General features: G+C 43.9%; 1 protein-coding gene across 1 annotated transcript in view; it reads right to left on the bottom strand.

The window, feature by feature from the left end:
• FAM20A (FAM20A golgi associated secretory pathway pseudokinase) overlaps window positions 1-21,243 on the bottom strand; it is a 68,228-nt gene that overhangs the window by 7,328 nt on the left and 39,657 nt on the right. Inside the window, exons 2-4 of the mRNA XM_055243898.2 lie at window positions 10,801-10,985; window positions 10,015-10,065; window positions 7,668-7,746 (exon numbers count right to left, since the gene is read on the bottom strand). Coding sequence (XP_055099873.1) covers window positions 7,668-7,746; window positions 10,015-10,065; window positions 10,801-10,985 — 315 coding nt within the window. The remainder of the gene's footprint in view (window positions 1-7,667; window positions 7,747-10,014; window positions 10,066-10,800; window positions 10,986-21,243) is intronic.

Raw genomic sequence — 21,243 nt, 5'->3', positions numbered from 1 at the left:
GACTTTGCCTCGAGGCTAGTAAACATGGAAGAATGATGATCTTCGAATAATTTTATAATCCACTGTGTGGAACTGTTAAAACGACTGCAAAGCGATTTAAATGTAAATAAACGTAATGTTGCAGAAATCTATAAATAAGAAGCACTGGCAATTTAAACCGTGATGTGCATTTTGCCAAAAAACACAAGTGAGTCCTGGAAACCACAGTGAGGTGCTGCCAAAAGTAGAGATTCTATTTTAAAAGGTGCAGCCACAGTTACAGCACAGCCCTCCGTGCTCAGGCCTGGCCAGCTTATCATCATCATCACTGGATGTCCAGGCTAGCAAGGACAATCCCGCTTCCCAGTCTCATTTTAATTCCTGAGTCCCATCTATAGGAACATATGATCTTTCAGACACCTTTTAGGGTCTTCTGAAACATTTTTTCATTTTTGTATGACATAAGTAATTTTAAATTCAAAGGTTGTTTTTACTTTAGATCAATGCTTCTCATACTTTGAGAAGCACTAATGCATGTCTCATTGCACATTATATTGTATACATTACATTTTAAAAATAAAAATCTTTATGTTCCTAATGTATATTTTCCAAAGATAAAGTTCTACATTCTCTCTTTAATCAGAAAAAAACGGTGTTCGCCTTAAATTACAGAAAAATAAAAATCACATAATTTTTCAAGAAATACATTTTAAAATGATATTATTTTAGATTTTGGACTGAATTTTATAAAAATGTAGATTACACTGTATAGATAAAATTGGTCCTATCACTGAATGTCGGAGGGTTTTGCATTATATTTGGGAAAAAAGCTGGCTAATTTGAACAATTTTTGCATAGACACACTTCAGAGATATTGCAGGTTTGCTTCTAGACCACCACAATGAAGCAAATATGGCAATAAAGTCATTCATGCACATTTTTTGGTTTCCCACCCAAGGCATATAAAAGTTATCTTTTTATTATACTGGAGTCTATTAAATATGCAATAGCATTGTGTCTGAAAAATGTATACATCTTAATGGAAAAGCACTTCATTGCTAAAAAATGCTAACACTTATCTGAGCCTTCAGCAAGTCATAATCTTTTTGCTGACTGACTGGGGTGGTGGTTGCTGAAGGTTGGTGAGGCTGTGGCAACTTTTAAAAATAAGACAACAGGGTTAGGCGCGGTGGCTCACGCCTGTAATCCCAGCACTTTGAGAGGCCAAGGCGGGCGGATCACGAGGTCAGGAGATCGAGACCATCCTGGCTAACACGGTGAAACCCCGTCTCTACTAAAAATACAAAAAATTAGCCGGGCGAGGTGGTGGGCGCCTGTAGTCCCAGCTACTCGGGAGGCTGAGGCAGGAGAATGGCGTGAACCCCGGGGGGCGGAGCCTGCAGTGAGCCGAGATCGCGCCATTGCACTCCAGCCTGGGCAACAGCAAGACTCTGTCTCAAAAAATAAATAAATAAATAAATACATAAATAAAAATAAGACAACAATGAAGTTTGCTGCATTGATTCACGAAAGATTTATCTGTAGCACGCAATGCTGTTTGATAGCATTTTACCCAAAGTAGAACTTCTGTCAAAATTGAAGTCAGTCCTCTCAAACCCTTCTGCTGCTTTATCAACTAAGTTTGCATAATATTCTAAATCCTCTGTGGCCATTTCAACAATGTTCACAGGGTCTTCGCCAGACGTAGATTCTATCTCAAGAAACCACTTTCTTTGCTTATCCGTAAGAAGCCACTCCTTATTGGTCAGGTGCGGTGGCTCACACCTGTAATCCAAGCACTTTGGGAGGCTGAGGCGGGTGGATCACAAGGTCAGGTGATTGAGACCATCCTGGCTAACACGGTGAAACCCCATCTCTACTAAAAATACAAAAAATTAGCCAGGCATGGTGGCGCATGCCTGTAGTCCCAGCTACTTGGGAGGCTGAGGCAGGAGAATTGTTTGAACCTAGGAGGCAGAGGTTGCAGTGAGCCTAGATCGTGCCACTGCACTACAGCCTGAGCAACAGAGCGAGACTCCGTCTCAAAAAAAAAAAAGCAACTCTATCTGTTCAAGTTTGATCATGCAGTTGCAACAATTCAGTCACATTTTCAGGCTCCACTTCTAATTCTAGTTCTCTTTTATTTCCACATCTGCAGTTACCTTCTCCCCTGAAGTCTTGAACCCCTCACAGTCATCCATGGGGATTGAGATCAATCTTCTTTTAAACTCCTGTTAATGTTGATATTTTTACCTCCTTCCACACATCACAAATTTTCTTAGTGGCATCTAGAATGGAGAATCCTTTCCAGAAGGTTTTCAAATGATCATGCCCAGGTTTATCAGAGGAATCACTAACCATGGCAGCTATAGCCTTATGAAACATATTTCTTAAATTGTAAGACTTGGCCGGGCGCGGTGGCTCACGCCTGTAATCCCAGCACTTTGGGAGGCCGAGGCGGGTGGGTCACGAGGTCAGGAGATCAAGACCATCCTGGCTAACACGGTGAAACCCTATCTCTACTAAAAATACAAAAAATTAGCCGGGCATGGTGGTGGGTGCCTGTAGTCCCAGCCACTCGGGAGGCTGAGGCAGGAGAATGGCGTGAACCCAGGAGGTGGAGCTTGCAGTGAGCTGAGATTGTGCCACTGGACTCCAGCCTGGGAGAGAGTGTGAGACTCCCACCGTCTCAAAAAAAAAAAAAAAAAAAATGGTAAGACTTGAAAGCTAGAATGACTCCTTGATCTGTGGGCTGCAGAATGGATGTTGTGTTAGCAGGCATGAAAACAACATTAGTCTCCTCGGACATGTCCAGCAGAGCTCTTGAGTGACTAGGTGTATTACCAATGAGAGTAATATTTTGAAAGGAATCTTTTTTTTTTTTTTCTTTTTCCCCTGAGCAGTAAGGTCTCAACAGTGGGCTTAAAATATTCAGTAAACCATGCTGTTAACAGATGTGTGGTCATCCAGGCTTTGTGGCTCCATTTATAGAGCACAGGCAGAGTAAATTTAGCATCATTCTTGAGGGCCTGAGGATTTTTTGAATGGTAATTGAGCATTGGCTTCAACTTAAGTTCCCAGCGACATTATCACCTAACAAGAGAGTCAGCCTGTCCTTTGAATCTTTATCATCATTATTATTATTTTTTATTACACTTTAAGTTCTAGGGTACATGTGCACAACGTGCAGGTTTGTTACATATGTATACGAGTGTGTCCTTTGAATCTTTGAAGCCAGGCATTGACTTTTCTTCTCTAGTTATGGGGAAAGTCCCAGATGGTATCTTCTTCCAGCAGAAGGCTGTTTCATCTACGCTGAAAATCTATTGTTAGTGTAGCTACGTTCATCAATGATCTTAGCTAGATCTTCTGGATAACTTGCTGCAGCTTCTCCATCAGCACTTTACTGCTTCACCTTGTACTTTTATGTGATGGAGATGGCTTTTTTCCTTAAGCCTCATGAACCAACCTCTGCTATCTTCTAACTTCTGCAGGTTTCTCACCTGTCTCAGCCTTCATTGAGGAGAGTTAGAACTCTGCTCTGGATTAAGCTTTGGCTTAAGGTAATGACGTGGCTGGTTTAATCTTCTATCCAGATAACTTAAACTTGCTCCATATCAGCAGTGAGGCTGTTTTGCTTTCTTATCATTCGTGTGTTCAGTGGAGCAGCGCTGTTAGTTTCCTTCAAGAATTTTTCCTTTGCATTCACAACTTGCCTTAACTGGCACCAAAAGCTTAGCTTTCGGCTTATTGGCTTTCAACATGCCTTCCTCACTAGCCTCCTGAATAATTTCTTGCTTTCCATTTAAAGTGAGAGATATGACACTCCTCCTTTCATGTGAACACTTAGAGGCCCTTGGGTTACTAACTGGCCTAATTTCAATATTGTTGTGTCTTAGGGAATAGGGAGGCCCGAGGACAGGGAGAGATTGGGGGAACAGCAAGTTGTTGGGGCAGTCAGAACACACATTTAGGCCAGGCACAGTGGCTCACACCTGTAATCCTAGCACTTTGGAAGGCCAAGGTTGGCAATCACTTGAGGCCAGGAGTTCGAGACCAGCCTGGCCAACACAGTGAAACCCCATCTCTACTAAAAATAGAAAAAATTAGCTGGGCGTGGTGGCACACGCCTATAATCCTAGCACTTTGGGAGGCTGAGGTGGGCGGATCACCTGAGGTCAAGAGTTCGAGACCAGCCTGGCCAACACGGTGAAACCCCGTCTCTACTAAAAATGCAAAAATTAGCCAGGTGTGGTGGGCGGCGCCTGTAGTCACAGCTATTTGGAAGGCTGAGGCAAGAGAATCGCTTGAACCCAGGAGGTGGAGGTTGCAGTGAGCTGAGATTGAACCATTGCACTCCAGCCTGGGCAACAGAGTGAGACTCTGTCTCAGAAAAAAAAAGTTTGAAATATTGTGAGAATTACCAAATGTGACACAGAGACACGAAGTGGGCACATGCTGTTTGGAAAATGACACCGATAGACTTGCTTGATGCAGGGTTGCCACAAGCCTTCACTTTGTAAAAAACCCAGTATCTGCAAAGTGCAATAAAGTGAAATGCAGATACAGCGAGCTATGCCTGTATTTGTTTGTTTTGTTTTGTTTTTGAGACGGAATCTCGCTCTGTCACCTGGTCTGGAGTGCAGTGGCTCGATCTCGGCTCACTGCAAGCTCCACCTCCTGGGTTCACGCCATTCTCCTGCCTCAGCCTCCCGAGCAGCTGGGACTACAGGCGCCCGCCACCACGCCCGGCTAATTTTTTGTATTTTTAGTAGAGACGGGGTTTCACCGTGTTAGCCAGGATGGTCTTGATCTCCTGACCTCGTGATCTGCCCGCCTCAGCCTCCCAAAGTGCTGGGATTACAGGCGTGAGCCACCGTGCCCGGCCTGCCTGTATTTGTCTTAACTGACCAGGCAGAGATGTTTTAGGCTGTGAGTTATGTTAATTCATTTTCCTGCAAAGGAAATGCTACAGGTTCTAGAAGTTTTTCCTCCCTGATACAAAAGAACTGAGAGTGGAGCTCATCCATTGCATATTAGCTTCCAGTTTTAAAAAATGAGAGACATCCGGCCAGATGCATTGGCTCACGCCTGGAATCCCAGCACATTGGGAGGCCAAGACAGGGGAATCACCTGAGGTCAGGAGTTCAAGACCAGCCTGGCCAACATGGTGAAACCCTGTCTCTACTAAAAATACAAAGTTAGCCAGGTGTGGTGGTACACATCTATAATCCCAGCTACTCGGGAGGCTGAGGCAGGAGAATTGCTTGAACCCGGGAGGCCGAGGTTGCAGTGAGCCGAGATAGTGCCACTGCACTCCAGCCTGGGCAACAAGAGCGAAACTCCATCTCAAAAAAAAAAAAAAAATTAGAGACATCCTATTGTGCCACATAAAAATTTTGCTCGGAGAACAGAATCTGTAGGCCTGGTGATTTGTGGTGCATTTGCAGATTTATCATTACTTTTATGCTTTTTATGAACATCTCATGTTTATCAGTGTTCCTTAGGTTGCCTCTATCTAACTGGCACTGTCTTTTGAGTATATATTATACGTGCCCGACTAACTGTAACAATAATTTTAGCTCTATAACAACCAGAACCTCACTGGTGGCTCTTGTGTTCAGCTGAGCATTGTGCCAAAGAGTCACATGTCTACTTGTGGAAACTCTGCTAATTGTCATGTGTATTTGCTGTTATAGCTCTCATTTCAAAGGGACACAATGTATTTATTTACATATTTTAGTACACTATATGCCTGAATACAAGATGAGGTCTCTCCTGAAATTGTCCCTTGGAAAGGAGTCTCTATATTCAAGTCCTGGCATAGTCAATCACTTTATTTTGTTTGGGACAGATACATTAACCTGGTATGACTACTTTGCATTGATTTTACTGCCTAGTGTAACTGGTTACAACAGGTTGTTGGTGGTGATGGGGGAGGGGAGTGGGGAAATAATTTAATATTGATTTGACATTCACCCCCAACTTGACTCTAAGTGATGATGACAACCAATGCCCCAAATTTTTGACAAGTAAAATCTATAGTGGGAGAAAAAAAAGCAATATTTCTAAATCGATATACTGTTTTATATGATGAGATTTTAAAATCAACATAAATATAAGCAGACATTCAATTGTTTCATGTACATTTCTGGAGAATTTTAAGTTGATCTAACAACTAGGCTTTTGGATCTTTCACATAGGAAAAATGGGGGAACTCTCTCATTTTTTTTTTTTTTTTTTAGATAGAGAGTTTCCCTGTGTTGCCCAGGCTGGAGTGCAGTGGTATGATTTCAGCTCACTGCAACCTCCTCCTCCTGGGTTCAGGAGATTCTTCTGCCTCAGCCTCTCGAGTAGCTGGGACTACATGCACGCACCACCACGCATGGATAATTTTTGTATTTTTGGTACAGATGGGGTTTCACCATGATGGCCAGGCTGGTCTTGAACTCCTGACCTCAGGTGATCCACGCGCCTTGGCCTACCAAAGTACTGGGATTACAGGTGTGAGCCATTGTGCCCAGCAGAGGAACTCTTTATACAGCAGTGGTTCTCAAGGTTGCCTGGGCCTTGGGATCACAGGAAGAGCCCCCAGAGCTAGTCCACTGGACTCCCTGAGGGTGGGACTCAGGCATAAGGATTTTTAAAGGCTCCTCAAGTGAATCTAACATGCAGCTGATCCACTCCAACCCCTTCTTTAAGAAGGTGCTTTTGCCAAAGCAGTTGGGACTCAAACTCTTTATTCAGTGCTTATTCAAGTAGGCCCTGCCCTAAGAACCATCTACTGGGGCTTTCAATGGGCCTCCCCTCGAATGGCTGAAGGTTTGGAATCTGCCAGTCTGATTGTATTCCACTGGAAGAAACACATTCTGGAGGAAAGCATGACTGGGTTAACGTGGCCCTTCTTGGGGTGATTTTCTTTTCTGCAGGTCACCTCATCATCTCAAGGAGGAACACTCCCCTGGGCTAAGGCACTGGGGCCCAACTCTAGGAGACCCCAACCTGTGGGCTGCAGATCCTTTGGGGGCCAGAAACCCAAACTCACACCAAGCTCTGTCTAAGGACTAAATACATATTATTTCACTCATCTATATGTTTTACAAAATTTTCAAGGCATGTAGTTGCTGTTGTTATGAATAAAATATAAATTAATGTAAACATGTAATTGACTTCCTAGTAGCCTTTCTTGATTGTCTAGTTTTTCAGTTGAAACAAGTATTGTGGTATACAAGTCTGTAAACTTTTTGATGTCAAAAAGAGAGTGCTTTCCCTGGAAAAAAGTGGGGATCAATTAAAGTGGTGGAGTGTGAACTTAGCAACCCAGATGCCTGGGTTTGAATCCTGGGTCCACTGTTTGCAGCTGGAAGATTGGGATGAGATGGTCTCTTTCAGCCTCAGTATCTTTATTTGTAAAGTGGACATTATAAGAGTATCTGGCTCATAAGCTTGCTCGTGATCCAAGGTCATTGTGTGGCATAGATGCTAGTAAGGGCCTGATAAAGACAAGCTCTTAGTATTTTCAATTATTATTATTATTATTATCACCCCAAACAGTTCTGTGCTTGGGCAGATTAGAGAATCTTTGAATAACTGGCAGAAAGACTTTAGGTCACTTTTATTAGTTTTTGGTCCAAATCTTCCCAGGGCCACCCCACCTGGGTGTGGAAAGGAGGAAGGCAGTCACTTACCTCATGGGTTTGAACATGGCCTTCCCGAAATCCGAGAACCTCAGCACCAGCTTGAGGTGGACCCCACTGGGTTTCACAACTGTGAGAGGCAGAAGGGTGAGTTAACCATGCTTCCGGGCCTCAGCCCAGGCTTGTGACTCTGTTCCTTCAATAAGCCCAGCTGACTTTGCTTTCCTCTTATGTAATGAGACCCTAAAGACTAGGATGTGCTCTCCATAGCCTGCAGGGTAAACACCATGGTGTCAGGCCAAAGTGACGGTGTCCAGGGGCTCAAGACAGTACTTTTTACTTTGGGAAGTGAATGTGGGAGGATCGATTGAGCCCAGGAGTTTAAGACCAGCCTGGGCAAATTAGTGAGACTTCCATTTTGAAAAAAAAAAAAAAAAAAAGTACATTTTCTGCTGGTATGGGAAAAGGGTAAAAATTACAGTGAAGACATTTACTGAAAACCCCAAAGAATGTTTTCCTAATAAGAATGAACCCTTTCCTCTTTGTGTTTCAACTACATCTTTGTAGATTCTACTTATGCCTTCTGTTATATTAGACTAGCTTGTTTATCTATGCCGCTTTCTACTTAAGACTGTACACCTGGGCTGGGACCAGGGCTTGGCAAGTGAGAGCTTCTTAGGTGCAGGGAGTGCTACTTCCTTAAATTTTGCATCCTGGGCACCTCACTTGTCTTACCCTGTCCCTGGTCCTGGAGGGTCAGGACAATACCTCACTCACCTTGTGTTCTATAAAATGGTCAACGGCAGGTGCTTAACTGAAGAAAAGGGAAGCCTGGGGCCCTGTAAACCTTTATTTTCAAACCTTAGTGATATGGTTAGGCTTTGTGTCCCCACTCAAATCTCGTCTCAAATTGTAATCCCCTTGTCTCAAATCTCATCTCAAATTGTTGAGGGAGGGATGCAGTGAGAGGCGGTTGGATCATGGGGCAGTTTCCCCTATGCCGTTCTTGTGATAGTGAGTTCTCACGAGATCTCATGGTTTTATAAGGGGCTCTTCCCCCTTTGCATCCTCTCTCTCCTGCCACCATGTGAGATGTACCTTGCTTCCCCTTCCCCTTCTGCCGTGATTGTAAGTTTCCGGAGGCCTCCTAGCCATCCTTCCTGTTAAGCCTGCAGAACTGTGAGTCAATTAAACCTCTTTCCTTTATAAATTATCCAGTCTCAGGCATTTCTTAACAGCAGTGTAAAAATGGACTAATACATTTCGACACGCTCCATCAGATGTAGTCACATGTAGACATTTCTGATGTGTGTTCCACACATTGAAGTAAAGGGACGGGGCCACTCATGGCTGGTGATGACTGGCCTGAGGGCTTTAGGGTCCAGACCCACCTATAACCAGGTCACAGCACTCCTGGAGGGGAGCTCTACCACTCTCAGCCCTAGCTTTTTGACGCCATTAATCACTTATCCTAGTGAGTCTCAACTCTGGCTATATTAGAATCACCTGGGCCTCACCATCTGAACTTGAATCAAAACCCCTGGGGGTGGAGGCCAGGCAGGAACACTTTTTAAAGCTCCCCCAGTGATTCTAATACATATATATATATATATATATATATATACACACACACACACACACACATATATACACACATACATACACATATATACATATATACACATATATACATATATATACACATATATATACATATATACACACATATATATACATATATACACACACATCTATATATATATTTTTTTAGCTGGAGTCTCACTCTGTTGCCTAGGCTGGAGCGCAGTGGCACAATCTCAGTTCAGTGCAAACTCCACCTCCCAGGTTCAAGCGATTCTCTTGCCTCAGCCTCTCACGCCCGTCTAACTTTTTATATTTTTTGGTAGAGACGGGTTTTCACTGTGTTGGCCAGGCTGGTCTCGAACTCCTGACATCAAGTGATCCACCCGCCTCGGACTCCCAAAGTGCTGGGATTACAGGCGTGAGCCACTGAGCCCGGCTGATTCTAATATTTTGTCAATAGTGGGAACCATTTGCTTCTTGACTTTGAAAGCGTACTCCAATCACTTGAGGATGTTGTTAAAATTCAGATTCTGATTCGGAAGGAGAGTGAGACTCTGCATTTCTGATGAGTTCCTCAGTGATGTTGATGATGCTTTTCCTGGGCCATGCATTGCCCAGCGGGGCCTATACAACTCTTCCCCTTAAGTGCCTTTTCTTGTTGTGGGTGGATGGGGAGAAACATTGAGTTCTCAGGGGTTAGGCAGAGAGCCATGCTCCTTCCATTCTTGCCCAAGGTCACCACTGGAGTGGATTTTGGGGTTTGCACAGCTGTGAGGGTGAAGAGGCTGGGTGGGGGCGGGGCCAGGTCACTTACTCTGGGTGCAGTCACACGCCCCCAGCAATGCTTTCTCGTCTTGACTGTAATCTGCAAAGGAGGAGAAGGGCAATGAGAACTTCCAGTCTTGTTCCTGGGAGAGCCTACAACATGGAGGTCCCTTGACTCTGGTTCAGATCACCAGAGGGGAGACTGTGATGTAGCCTGGAGCCCTTGACCACTCGTGGGAGATCTCTTGGAGCCCAGGAGGCTGTTGCCTCCTTCCCTGCTGTGTCCCAGACCCCTGCTCTCTAGCTCTTCAGTGGACACTCCAGCAATATCTGGCTGGGAGACTGAGGCTGCTTTTGTCTCTGCGAATAATTTGCTGTGTCATTTAGATTGTCTTAGTGCTTGACAGCACAGACTTGGAATCAGCAGGCCTGTGTTTGAATCCCAGCTCCACCCCCTAGGTCCTTGGCCAAGTTACTTAACCTTTCTGAGTCTCAGTTTCCCTATCTGTAAAATGGCAATGGTAATATCCATGCCATGAGGTCTTTGGATGAAAGAGAATGCGTCGCCTACTTCAAAAGCAGCACTCAAGAAATGGTAGCGATCACCTTCCTTTAGGTGTACCGAACAACAGCGTACCTCCTTATGGGGTCAGGATGAGATTATCTTTACAGGATCTCTTTCAGAGGGAAAAAGATCAGTGTGTATGTTCCTCTTCTGTCTCTCAGGTGTCAGTGTCAAGCCTTTAATGTTCCACTCTGGAGCCTGGCCTGGGATGCTTTACCCAGACTCTCTGGGAGAAAGTCAGTCGCCCTTGCCTGATCCCATGAACCTTACCAGCACTGATGGTGGGAAAGTGCCTCATATCTTGCAGAAGTTTGCTGACAACAGGACTGGACCGGGAGTAGAGCCCATGGCGGTTAATACCCAGGTGGAACTGGACCCAGCTGGCCTCGAGTCGGAGCTGCAGTGGGGGGTCCAGGGAGGTGAGGTTCATCTGCTCTCTGTACATCTTGTGTCGCCTGAAAGAGCCAGATAGTTGTTCAGTAGAGGAACAAGAATGCAAAGACCCACCAAGATACCTTGTCTGCAGTTTTTATTCATCCTTTCATTTATTCCACAAGTGTATTAAGCATCTAATGAGGGCTAGGCTTTAAGCTGTGCTTAGGATATCATGGGGAGCAAAACCTGTGGGGTCCTTTCTTACCCTCAGAGGGCTTACACTCTAGTGAGTAAAACACACACATAGTTATACAATATCATACACAAATACTTAATTACAAACTGGGACAAATCCTGGGAAGGAAAAAAGGCAGATTGCTAAGAATAAAACTAGGGCCTCATATAATCTGGGATCTCAGGGTGAGACTGTGGGCCTCTTTGTGCACTTTCCCATTAAAACTCTCTATCTTACATTTCCCAGTATTTTATTCCAAGGAATCAGAAGACAGAGATGAGAAGGCAATTGGTGAGAATAAAAAGAAGAGAGGGTGCAGATCTTTAAGTGGGGCTGGAAGCTGAGTTAGATTATAAAAGAAAAGAAGAATTAATGAGCCATTTACTGTTTGTTCTGCTTGGGTGGCCTTTTCTCCCAGGAAAAAAAGAGAAAAATAAAAAAGATGGTGCTACTGTTTAGAGACGTAGACTGTAATTTAGGAGACAAGTTGTATGTTTATGAAATAACCAGAGCAAAATACAAGGCTGTTATAAATCAACTGCTAACCATGTGGCTCAGATGGAAACGCCTTAACATTCTGGAGAAGGGAAAAGATGAATCTATGATGAAGTAGCCTGAGGACAACCACACTGAGGAAGGCAGACTTCAGCTGGATCCTAAAGAATGGGGGGGTGTTTGGCTTGAAGGGGACAGGGAGGGTACTCCTGCATTAAGGACAATATGAGCACTATGAGAGGTAGGAAAGAAACGGGTGTATCTGGGGATGAGAGAGGCAGGTTGAATAAATGCACGTTGAATGAGAAGACGGAGGCCTCTGGGTTGGAAGGGAAGGCAAATTAGTATGATGTCATTTGGCTGGGAAAAGCTGATTGGGAGAGGTTAGGTGGGATGAATGGGGGCAGGGTTTTGCAGTTCCTATATATCCCTATTTCTCAAACTGTGATAGCATACCTCTTGGGTCTGGGGCGGGGTGAAAAACAAAACAAACATGGCAGATCTGGGAGTGTCTAATTTTTTCATTGGTGGAGAGTTTTAAAAATTACCACTTTGGGAGGCTGAGGCAGATCACCTGAGGTCAGGAGTTTGAGACCAGCCTGGACAACAATGATAAAGCCCTGTCTCTACTAAAAATACAAAAATTAGCCAGGCATGATGGTGCACACCTGTAATCCCAGCTACTTGAGAGGCTGAGGCAGGAGAATCACTTGAACCCAGGAGGTGGAGGTTGCAGCGAGCCGAGATCGTGCCGCTGCATTCCAGCCTGGGTGACAGAGCGACACTCTGACTTAAAAAAAAAAAAAATTACTTTTCTATCAAAATAAAAATAGATGTATTATGGGGAAGGAAATAAAATACACCACAGGGATTTGAATCCATTTGTGATCTTAGCGATTGCAATGGACTGAATGTTTATGTTTCCTTCAAATTCCTATGTTGAAATTTTAACCTCCAAGGTGATGGTATTGGAGGTGGGGACTCTGGGGAGTGATTAGGTTATGAGGGGGTAGCCCTCAGGAATGGGATTAATGCCCTCATAAAAGAGACCCCAGAGAAACCCCTCACCCCTTCTGCCATGTCAGGTTATAGCAAGAAGACAGCATCTGTGAACCGGGAAAAGAGGCCTCACCAGAAATGGAATCTGCCAGCACCCTGGTATTGGACTTCTTAGCCTCCAGAACTGTGAGAAATACATTTCTGTTGTTTACAAGTCACCCAGTTTATAGTATCGGTTATGGCACCCCAAACAGACTAATGCAGTTTTGCTTCACCATTTCTCTCCTATTTCTGACACCCAGAATTAAGTGTAATATCCCCAGACGTGATTGCCCAGTGCAGAGGAGAATACGGTAATCACCACCCCCATTCATGGCATTTTCCTTGTATGAATGTAACCCAAGACTGAAAATCTTTGGGAAATCATGTCACATATCTCTAAGAAAACATGATTGTATGGTGAGCAGGATTCTAAAACTGGCCTCGAAGATTCCATGCCCTCATTTCCAGAACCTGTGACTATGAAGAGCTCTCACTCCATGATTATGCTGCGTTCATGGCCTTGTTGAATTTAGGGAGGTTGTCAAGGTGGGCCTGATTGAATCGCACGAGCCCTTGAAAGTAAAGCTTTTTTTCTGGATGTTATCAGAAGTCCAAAAGATCCAGAGCATCAGAAGCATTTGACACACTATTGTTGGCTTTGAAGACCCACTATTGTTGGGTCAAGTGGAAGGACCGGAGAGCCGCCACGAGGAGCTGAGAATGCTTCCCGGCTGAAGCCAGCAAGGAAATGGGGGCAAGGAACTGAATTCTACCAACAACGAGAATAAGCTTGAAGGGGGACCCCGAGCTGCTGATGAAAATGCAGCCAACCAACACCTTGATTTTAATCTTGTGAGATCCTAGCAGAAAATGAGTCATACTATCGGATATGGTTTGGACGTTTGTCCCCTCCAAATCTCATGTTGAAATGTAGTGCCCAGTGTTGAAGGCGGGGCCTGGTGGGAGGTAACTGTAACATAGGGGTGGGTCCCTCATGAATGGCTTAGCACCATCTCCTTGGTGATGAGTGAGGTCTTGCTCAGAGTTCATGTGCGATCTGGGTGTTTAAAGGCATATGGCGCCTCCCTGCTCACTCTCTTGTGCTCCTGCTCTTGCCAATGTGATGTGCTTGTTCTCTACCACCTTCTGCCGTGAGTAAGTTTTCTGAGGCCCTCACCAGGAGTAGCATGCTTCCTGTACAGCCTGCAGAACCATGAGCCAATTAAATCTTTTTTTTTAAATAAATTACCTAGCTTCGGGTATTTCTTTTTCTTTTCTTTTCTTTTCTTTTCTTTTTTTTCTTTTCTTTTCTTTCTTTCTTTTTCTTTCTTCCTTTCTTCCTTTCTTTTTTTTTTTTTTTAGATGAAGTTTTGCTCTTGTTGCCTAGGCTGGAGTGCAATGGCACAATCTCGGCTCACTGCAACCTCTACCTCCCAGGTTCAAGCGATTCTCCTGCCTCAGCCTCCTGAGTAGCTGAGATTACAGGTGCATGCCACCATGCCTGGCTAATTTTGTATTTTTAGTAGAGATGGGGTTTTACCATCTTGGCCAGGGTGGTCTTGAACCCTTGACCTCAGGTGATCCGCCCGCCTTGGCCACGCAAAGTGCTGGGATTACAGGCGTGACCCACCACGCCTGGCCAGATATTTCTTTATAGCAACGCAAAAACAGCCTGAAACACTATCCCAGACTTCTGACCTATAGGACAAATGGGGTGTTGCTCTAAGTGTCTAAATTTGTGGTAATTTGTACTCAGAAGTAAAAAACAAATACGTATTTTGTTCACAGAGAGGCTCAAAAACTAAATGCTCTTATTTTAAGCATATGCTTTTATTTATTTTAAAAATAACCTTAAGTAATATTTTTTATTAGATCTAGAAAACTATTCATACAAGTGTTTTTGTTTGTTTGTTTGTTTTTAGAGATGGGGGTCTTGCTCTGTCATCTAGGCTGGAGTGCAGTGGCACAATCACAGCTCACTGCAGCCTCGAACTCCTGGCCTTGAGCAATCCTCCTGCCTCAGCCTCCCAAGCAGTTAGGACTACAGGCATGCACTACACATCCCAGCTAATTAAGAAAATTTTTTTTTTTTTTTTTTTTTTGCAGAGATAGAGTCTTGCTTTGTTGCCTACGCTGGTCTTGAACCCCTGTCCTCAAGCAATTCTCCCACCTTAGCCTCCCAAATTCTTGAGATTATACATGTGAGCCACTGCCCCTCACGTAAGTTTTAGATTTTTATTTTGTCATTAAAGTGGTTAATCAGCTTTCAGATGAGACATATTTCTGAGTTCCCCAGGGTCTCTTAACAAAACAGATACAGACTGCAGAACTATCATGAAAAGAGGGTCCACAGACTTAATACCTAGAGAAACAGGCAGACATCATAAATGAGTGAAGAATACAGGCAGGAGGGGTGGGGAGTGTGGCAAACTAGACAGCACACTCTCCATGTGAAGGGGAACAGCCGCTGCTAAATTTCAGCTGATTGTAGAGTTGTTCTGACATTGTTTATTCATCCATTCACTCATTCATCAACTATTTGTTGAGATACTAGATACTGGTTTACATTTTGGAGCTAGGGCTGTGTACAAATCTACAATGTTTCTGTTCATATGAAACTTATAATTTCCAGGGAAATCATTTATTCTAGTTTTTCAAGAGAAGCTAGAATCCAGACTTTGATCAGGATTTGGATTCTCCTTCTAAGTGTTGACTCAAGAATGAAGAGCTGAGCTACCATTTGACCCAGCAATCCCATTACTGGTATATACCCAAAGGAAAATAAACCATTCTACCAAAAGACACACACACACCTGTATTTTCATCACAGCACTATTCACAACAGCAAAGGCGTGGAATCAACCTAGGTGCTCATCCACGATGGATTGGATAAAGAAAATGTGGGGGCCGGGCGCGGTGGCTCACGCTTGTAATCCCAGCACTTTGGGAGGCTGAGGCGGGCGGATCACGAGGTCAGGAGATCAAGACCATGGTGAAACCCCGTCTCTACTAAAAATACAAAAAAATTAGCCGGGCGTGGTGGAGGGCGCCTGTAGTCCCAGCTACTCGGAGAGGCTGAGGCAGGAGAATAGCGTGAACCCGGGAGGCGGAGCTTGCAGTGAGCCGAGATTGCGCCACTGCACTCCAGCCTGGGTGACAGAGCGAGACTCTGTCTCAAAAAAAAAAAAAAAAAAAAAAAAAAGAAAATGTGGGACATATACACCATTTTATGCAGTCATAAAAAAAGAATGAAATCATGTCCTTTGCAGTAACACGGATGCAGCTGGAAACCATTATCCTAAGTGAACTAACGACGAAACAGAAAACCAAATGTTGCATGTTCTCACTTACAAGTGGGAGCTAACCACGGGGTACACATGGACACAAACGGGAGCATCAGACACTGGGGATTATTAGAGGGGGAAGGGAAAGGAGGGTGGATTGAGAAAAACTGCCTATCGGATGCTAAGCTCGCTACCTTGGTGACAGATTCATTCCTACAACTTGGCATCTCATAGCGTACCTTTGCAGCAGGCCTGCACATGAACCCCTGATTCTAAAATAGAAGTCCAAAAAAAAAGTGTTGACTCAAATTAAAAAATATCCTGTGTGGGCCAAACAACAACAACAACAACAACAATTCACAGCCAGTTTGTGTTCTCTGCCCTGTCCTGTTAATGCAAAGGAAGAAGTGAGCTGGTCAATGTGAGGCAATATTAAATCCTCCTGCACACATATTACTCTGGGGACGTATATGAATAGAGGAGACAAGGCAAAGCAAAGGAACATGTTATTATTATTATTATTATTATTATTATTATTATTATTATTATGTTTTGAGACAAGGTCTTGCTCTGTTGCCCAGGCTGGAGTACAGTGGCACCATCACAGCTCACTGTAGCCTTAACCTCTTAGGCTCAAGCAATCCTCCCACCTCAGTCTCCCAAGTAGCTGGGACTACAGGCATGTGCCATTATGCCTGGCTAATTTTTTTATTTTTTGTAGAGACAGGTCTTCACATATTGCCCAGGCTGATCTCGAACTCCTAGGCTCAAGTGATGCTCCTGTTTTGGCCTCCCAAAGTGCTGGGATTATAGGCATGAGCTGCTGCACCCAGCTAGAATACCCTATTATTTTAAGACTTTGTTCTCCAAGAGCAGTAGAAAGATGGCTGGGACTTCTGTCCCAAGACAGCAAGCCCTCAGCCAGCCTTCCAGCTTGGGGTGGGGGAAGGGGACTGAAGCTTATTCCTAAAGGTCAGCAGCAGGCTCAGGAGTCCAGCGACCACCAGCCCGTCCCGCCCCCTCCAAGACAAAGGAGCAATTTGCACTGTTGGTATAATTATCCAATGTGACAAATGTTAAAGCCGCTTCAGACCTAGCATTTGATGAAAACCAAGGGCAAGGGCAAATTGTTGACCAGGTCTGTATGTCTCCAGTCGGCTTTCCCTGACTTTACTAACACTTATTTTTATTTTAAAAACATAATCTAACCGGGCTCTGGTTCCCAAGGCTACTTAAAGTTAAAGCTATGTGTCTGCGAAACTCCCCTGGGAGTCTTCTGAAAAGGGCAAAAAGTCCTCCGCTACGTTAGTCACCCTGAACTAGAGCAGCACAGAAGATGAGTTAGGAGAAAGGAATAATTATTCTGGCTGAGCTGGGTTTTGGGAGAGGGGTGGGAGGGAGGTGGGGTTTTCTTAAGTGGAGCTGATAGCTCATGGATTCCAGCCATAACAGATCAGGGACTCAGCATCCAAATCAAAAACGAATGTGGCAAATGGAGTGTACCTTCTGGACTAGGACAAACTCTCCTGAAAACATTCACATTTACTGTTAGGTGGGGACGCATGGCTTTCTGGTTAGCTATTCTGCCTTCGCCAGAGCAACGGTCACAAGCCTCCTGGGGTAGGGGTGTGGACAGGGAAGAAAGGATATTTGCTGTGTCCTCCCACTGTTTTTTTGTTTTGTTTTTTAATGGTTAAGATGGAATTGTCAAGAGTAATTGATTCTTTGTTTTTTTTTTTTGTTTTTGTTTTTTGTTTTTTGAGATGGAGTCTTGCTCTGTTGCCCAGGCTGGAGTGCAGTGGCACGATCTCGGCTCACTGCAAGCTCCGCCCCCCGGATTCACGCCATTCTCCTGCCTCAGCCTCCCGAGTAGCTGGGACTACTGGCACCCGCCACCACACCTGGCTAATTTGTATTTTTAGTAGAGACGGGGTTTCACCGTGTTAGCCAGGAAGGTCTTGATCTCCTGACCTGGTGATCCACCTGCCTGGGCCTCCCAAAGTGCTGGGATCACAGGCATGAGGCACCGCGCTCGGCCGAGTAATTGATTTCTTATCAGAAACTGCTTGAGTGCTCTTTGTTCCTAAGTGGGCAACCAGTAGGGGCGTACTGGAGTCGGTTTGGACAGGCTTGAAATCGGGCATGGTGGGTGTATTTACACCATGGAAATGGGCAAATGCTACAAATCAGGACTTTTTTCCCCACTCAGGAGAGCTGGTTTTCCAGCACATCACTGGCCAGTGCTCTAATTATGGCTGTGTGCTTACAGGTATAAAAGTGGTGAAGTGAGAGAGAATTCACCTGCTTTTTCTTTTTTCTCATTATGCTTAAAACAAAAAGTAGAATTCTAAAATGGCAGCTCAATATGACAACAGTAAATATCACTATATTTTAAATGGCTCTATAAAAATCCATTCATATAAAATATATTTCTATATAGCTAGTCATAATATCAGCCAAGATAAACTTGGTTTTTAAGCTAGTATAACTGCAGAACTAGTTCATCCTGGTTCAATTTTGTCAGTAATAAAATGTAACAAGATGATGAGTTGTTTTTCAGTCACAAGGGACTCCTGGGTTGCAAGACAGTAACCTAGAGTGTGCCCATAGGGACCAAGGATGCCTGATTCCTGACCCCAGAGCCTGCTGGAATGAAAAAGTCAACCACATGTGGAACCTAAGTATTGAAATCGGGTGTGGGGAGCAAATTAATAAATGAGGGGCATGGCACCCTGTTTTCTTGCAGTATGAACTTAAAAGCCACGGATCCAGCACCACTTCTTTGCATGACCCAATCCCAACACTTTGGGAGGCTGAGGCGGGCGGATCACGAGGTCAACAGATCGAGACCATCCTGGCCAACATGATGAAACCCTGTCTCTACTAAAACACAAAAATTAGCTGGGTGTGGTGGCATGCGCCTGTAGTCCCAGCTACTTAGGAGGCTGAGGCAGGAGAATCGCTTGAACCCAGGAGGTGGAAGTTGCAGTGAGCCGAGATAGCGCCAGTGCACTCCAGCCTGGTGACAGAGCCAGACTCCGTCTCCAAAACAAAACAAAACAAAACAAAAGACCGGATCACGCATTGTTGTGTTTTCCCATCTCTTTCATAGTTACTCCCATCCAAGTACTAACCAGTCCCAACCCTGATTAGCTTCTGAGATCAGGCACACTCAGGGTGATGTGGCCATAGAATCTTTCATAGTTACTCTCTGCCTATGAAACTTGCCCTGAGACCCCAGCTCAGGTAGACAGATTTGAGCATTGCCTCCTGTCTCCTTGCTGGATGACTCTGCAATAAAACTTTTATTTTCCCTCAAAAGCCATGCCATAGTATTGCCTTCTATTTGTGCTGGACAGTGAGGCCATTGTCTGGTAACACTGGCCTTACTTTTAAGGAAGGAGAAAAAGTATATATCACAAAAATAAAGCACAAAGTCTTCATAGCTGTTGCTTTCATCAATAAAAATAAAACCTTAGTTATGAATCACATGATCTTCAGGGGAGAAGTAGAAATCACTTTGCTCCTGACTCTGCAATACTGGAATTTTCCTTGGAAATAGTTTCCTAAAAAGAACAGTATTTCTTTTAGAAAAAAAAGAGCATTTTAGAACGTTTGATTTTACTTATTTTTTTAAGTAGCAAATAAATGCATTTATATGGCTCAAAATGTTAAATGTCAAGACTCTTCCTTCCATCCTGTCCCTGAATTAACCTGCTTCCCCTCTCCAGAGGCAACTTATGTTGCTGACGTTTTTTCCCATTGTTTTTTTCCACCTTTATTTTTATAGGTATGATAATATAAAATCCGTGCTGTCCTGAAACTTGCTTTATTTTCCTGTCAATAGGTTCTGGTGATTTTTCCAATTCAGTACACAGAAAGCTCCTCATTCTTTGTTAAGTTCACATCATATTCCAGTGTATGAAAATCACATCATTAACCTGCTATGGTCTGAATGTTTGTGTTACCCCTAAATTCGTATGTTGAAACCTAATCCCCAATATGATAGTATTAGGAAGTGGGGCCATTGGGAGGTGATTGGGTCATGAGGGTAGAGCCCTCATGGGTGGGATTAGTGCCCTTCTAAAAGAGATCCCGTATTTTTAGTAGAGACGGGTTTCACCATGTTGGCCAGATGGTCTCAATCTCTTGACCTCGTGATCTACCCGCCTTGGCCTCCCAAAGTGCTGGGGTTATGGTGGCATGCACCTGCAGTCCCAGCTACTTGGAAGGCTGAGGCAGGAGAATCACTTGAACCTGGGAGGTGGAGGTTGCAGTGAGCCGAGATCATGCCACTGCACTCCGGCCTGGCGACAGAGTGAAACTCCATCTCAAAAAAAAAAAAAAAATAGAGATCTCAGAAAGCTATCTCATCTCTCCCACCATGTGAAGAGAGAAGTCTTCATCTATGAACTGGAAAGCAGGTCCTCACACTAGACACTGAATCTGCCGGTGGCTTAATCTTCCCAGCCTCTAGAACTGCAAGAAACAAATTTCTGTTGTTTATAAGCCAATCAGTTTATGTTACTTTGTTATAGCAGTCTGAATAGATGAAGACATCATCTACTAGCAAACTTCTGGGTTGTTTGTAATGTTTTGTTATGCTGAGCAATGCTGGGACATTCGACCTATAAATATGATGTTCCCCATGTGTGAGAGTGTATTGGTATGATAAATTCCTAGAAGCGTTGTTGATGGGTCAGAGGGTAGGTGCGTTTATAATTGTTACTGATATTACCAAAGTACCCTCTGCCAAGGCAAGATACTGCTAATCCCTCTCCCCCAGCATTGTATGAGACTGTATTCAAGAAGCTTTGCCAACAGTGTAGTTATACTTCTTGATCCTTGTCAGTCTAATAGGTGAGAAATGGTATCACAGTGCATTTTGAATTTGCATCTCTATCTTGTTATGAAGGAAGCAGAACATCTTTTCATCTGTTCAAGAGTCATTTGCATTACATTTGCCTATGTTTGTACTGACTTGTTAGTCTTTTTCCTATTGAGTTATACACTCAGAAAATTACATTTTTTTCTGATATAATTTGCATTTTTCTCCCAGTTCGTTGTCAATCTTTTGACTTCACTTATGGTGATTTTTTAAAATGCAAAAATGTTGATTTTTTTGTAAGGTTGAAATGACCAACCCACTTATTCATGGCTCCAACTTCTGTGCAATTCTTAGGCCAGTCTCACTTTGAAATTACAAGAATAAGAAACCAAACCAAAGCATGGTTTTCTCTAGTATTTTGTGGTTTCGTTTTTTTCCATTTAAATAGCTGAGAG

Source organism: Symphalangus syndactylus, chromosome 14 (assembly GCF_028878055.3).
Source record: "Symphalangus syndactylus isolate Jambi chromosome 14, NHGRI_mSymSyn1-v2.1_pri, whole genome shotgun sequence".
Classification (NCBI taxonomy): domain Eukaryota; kingdom Metazoa; phylum Chordata; class Mammalia; order Primates; family Hylobatidae; genus Symphalangus; species Symphalangus syndactylus.
The sequence above is the reverse complement of the archived record's forward strand: the minus strand, read 5'-3'. Positions and strand labels throughout refer to the sequence as shown.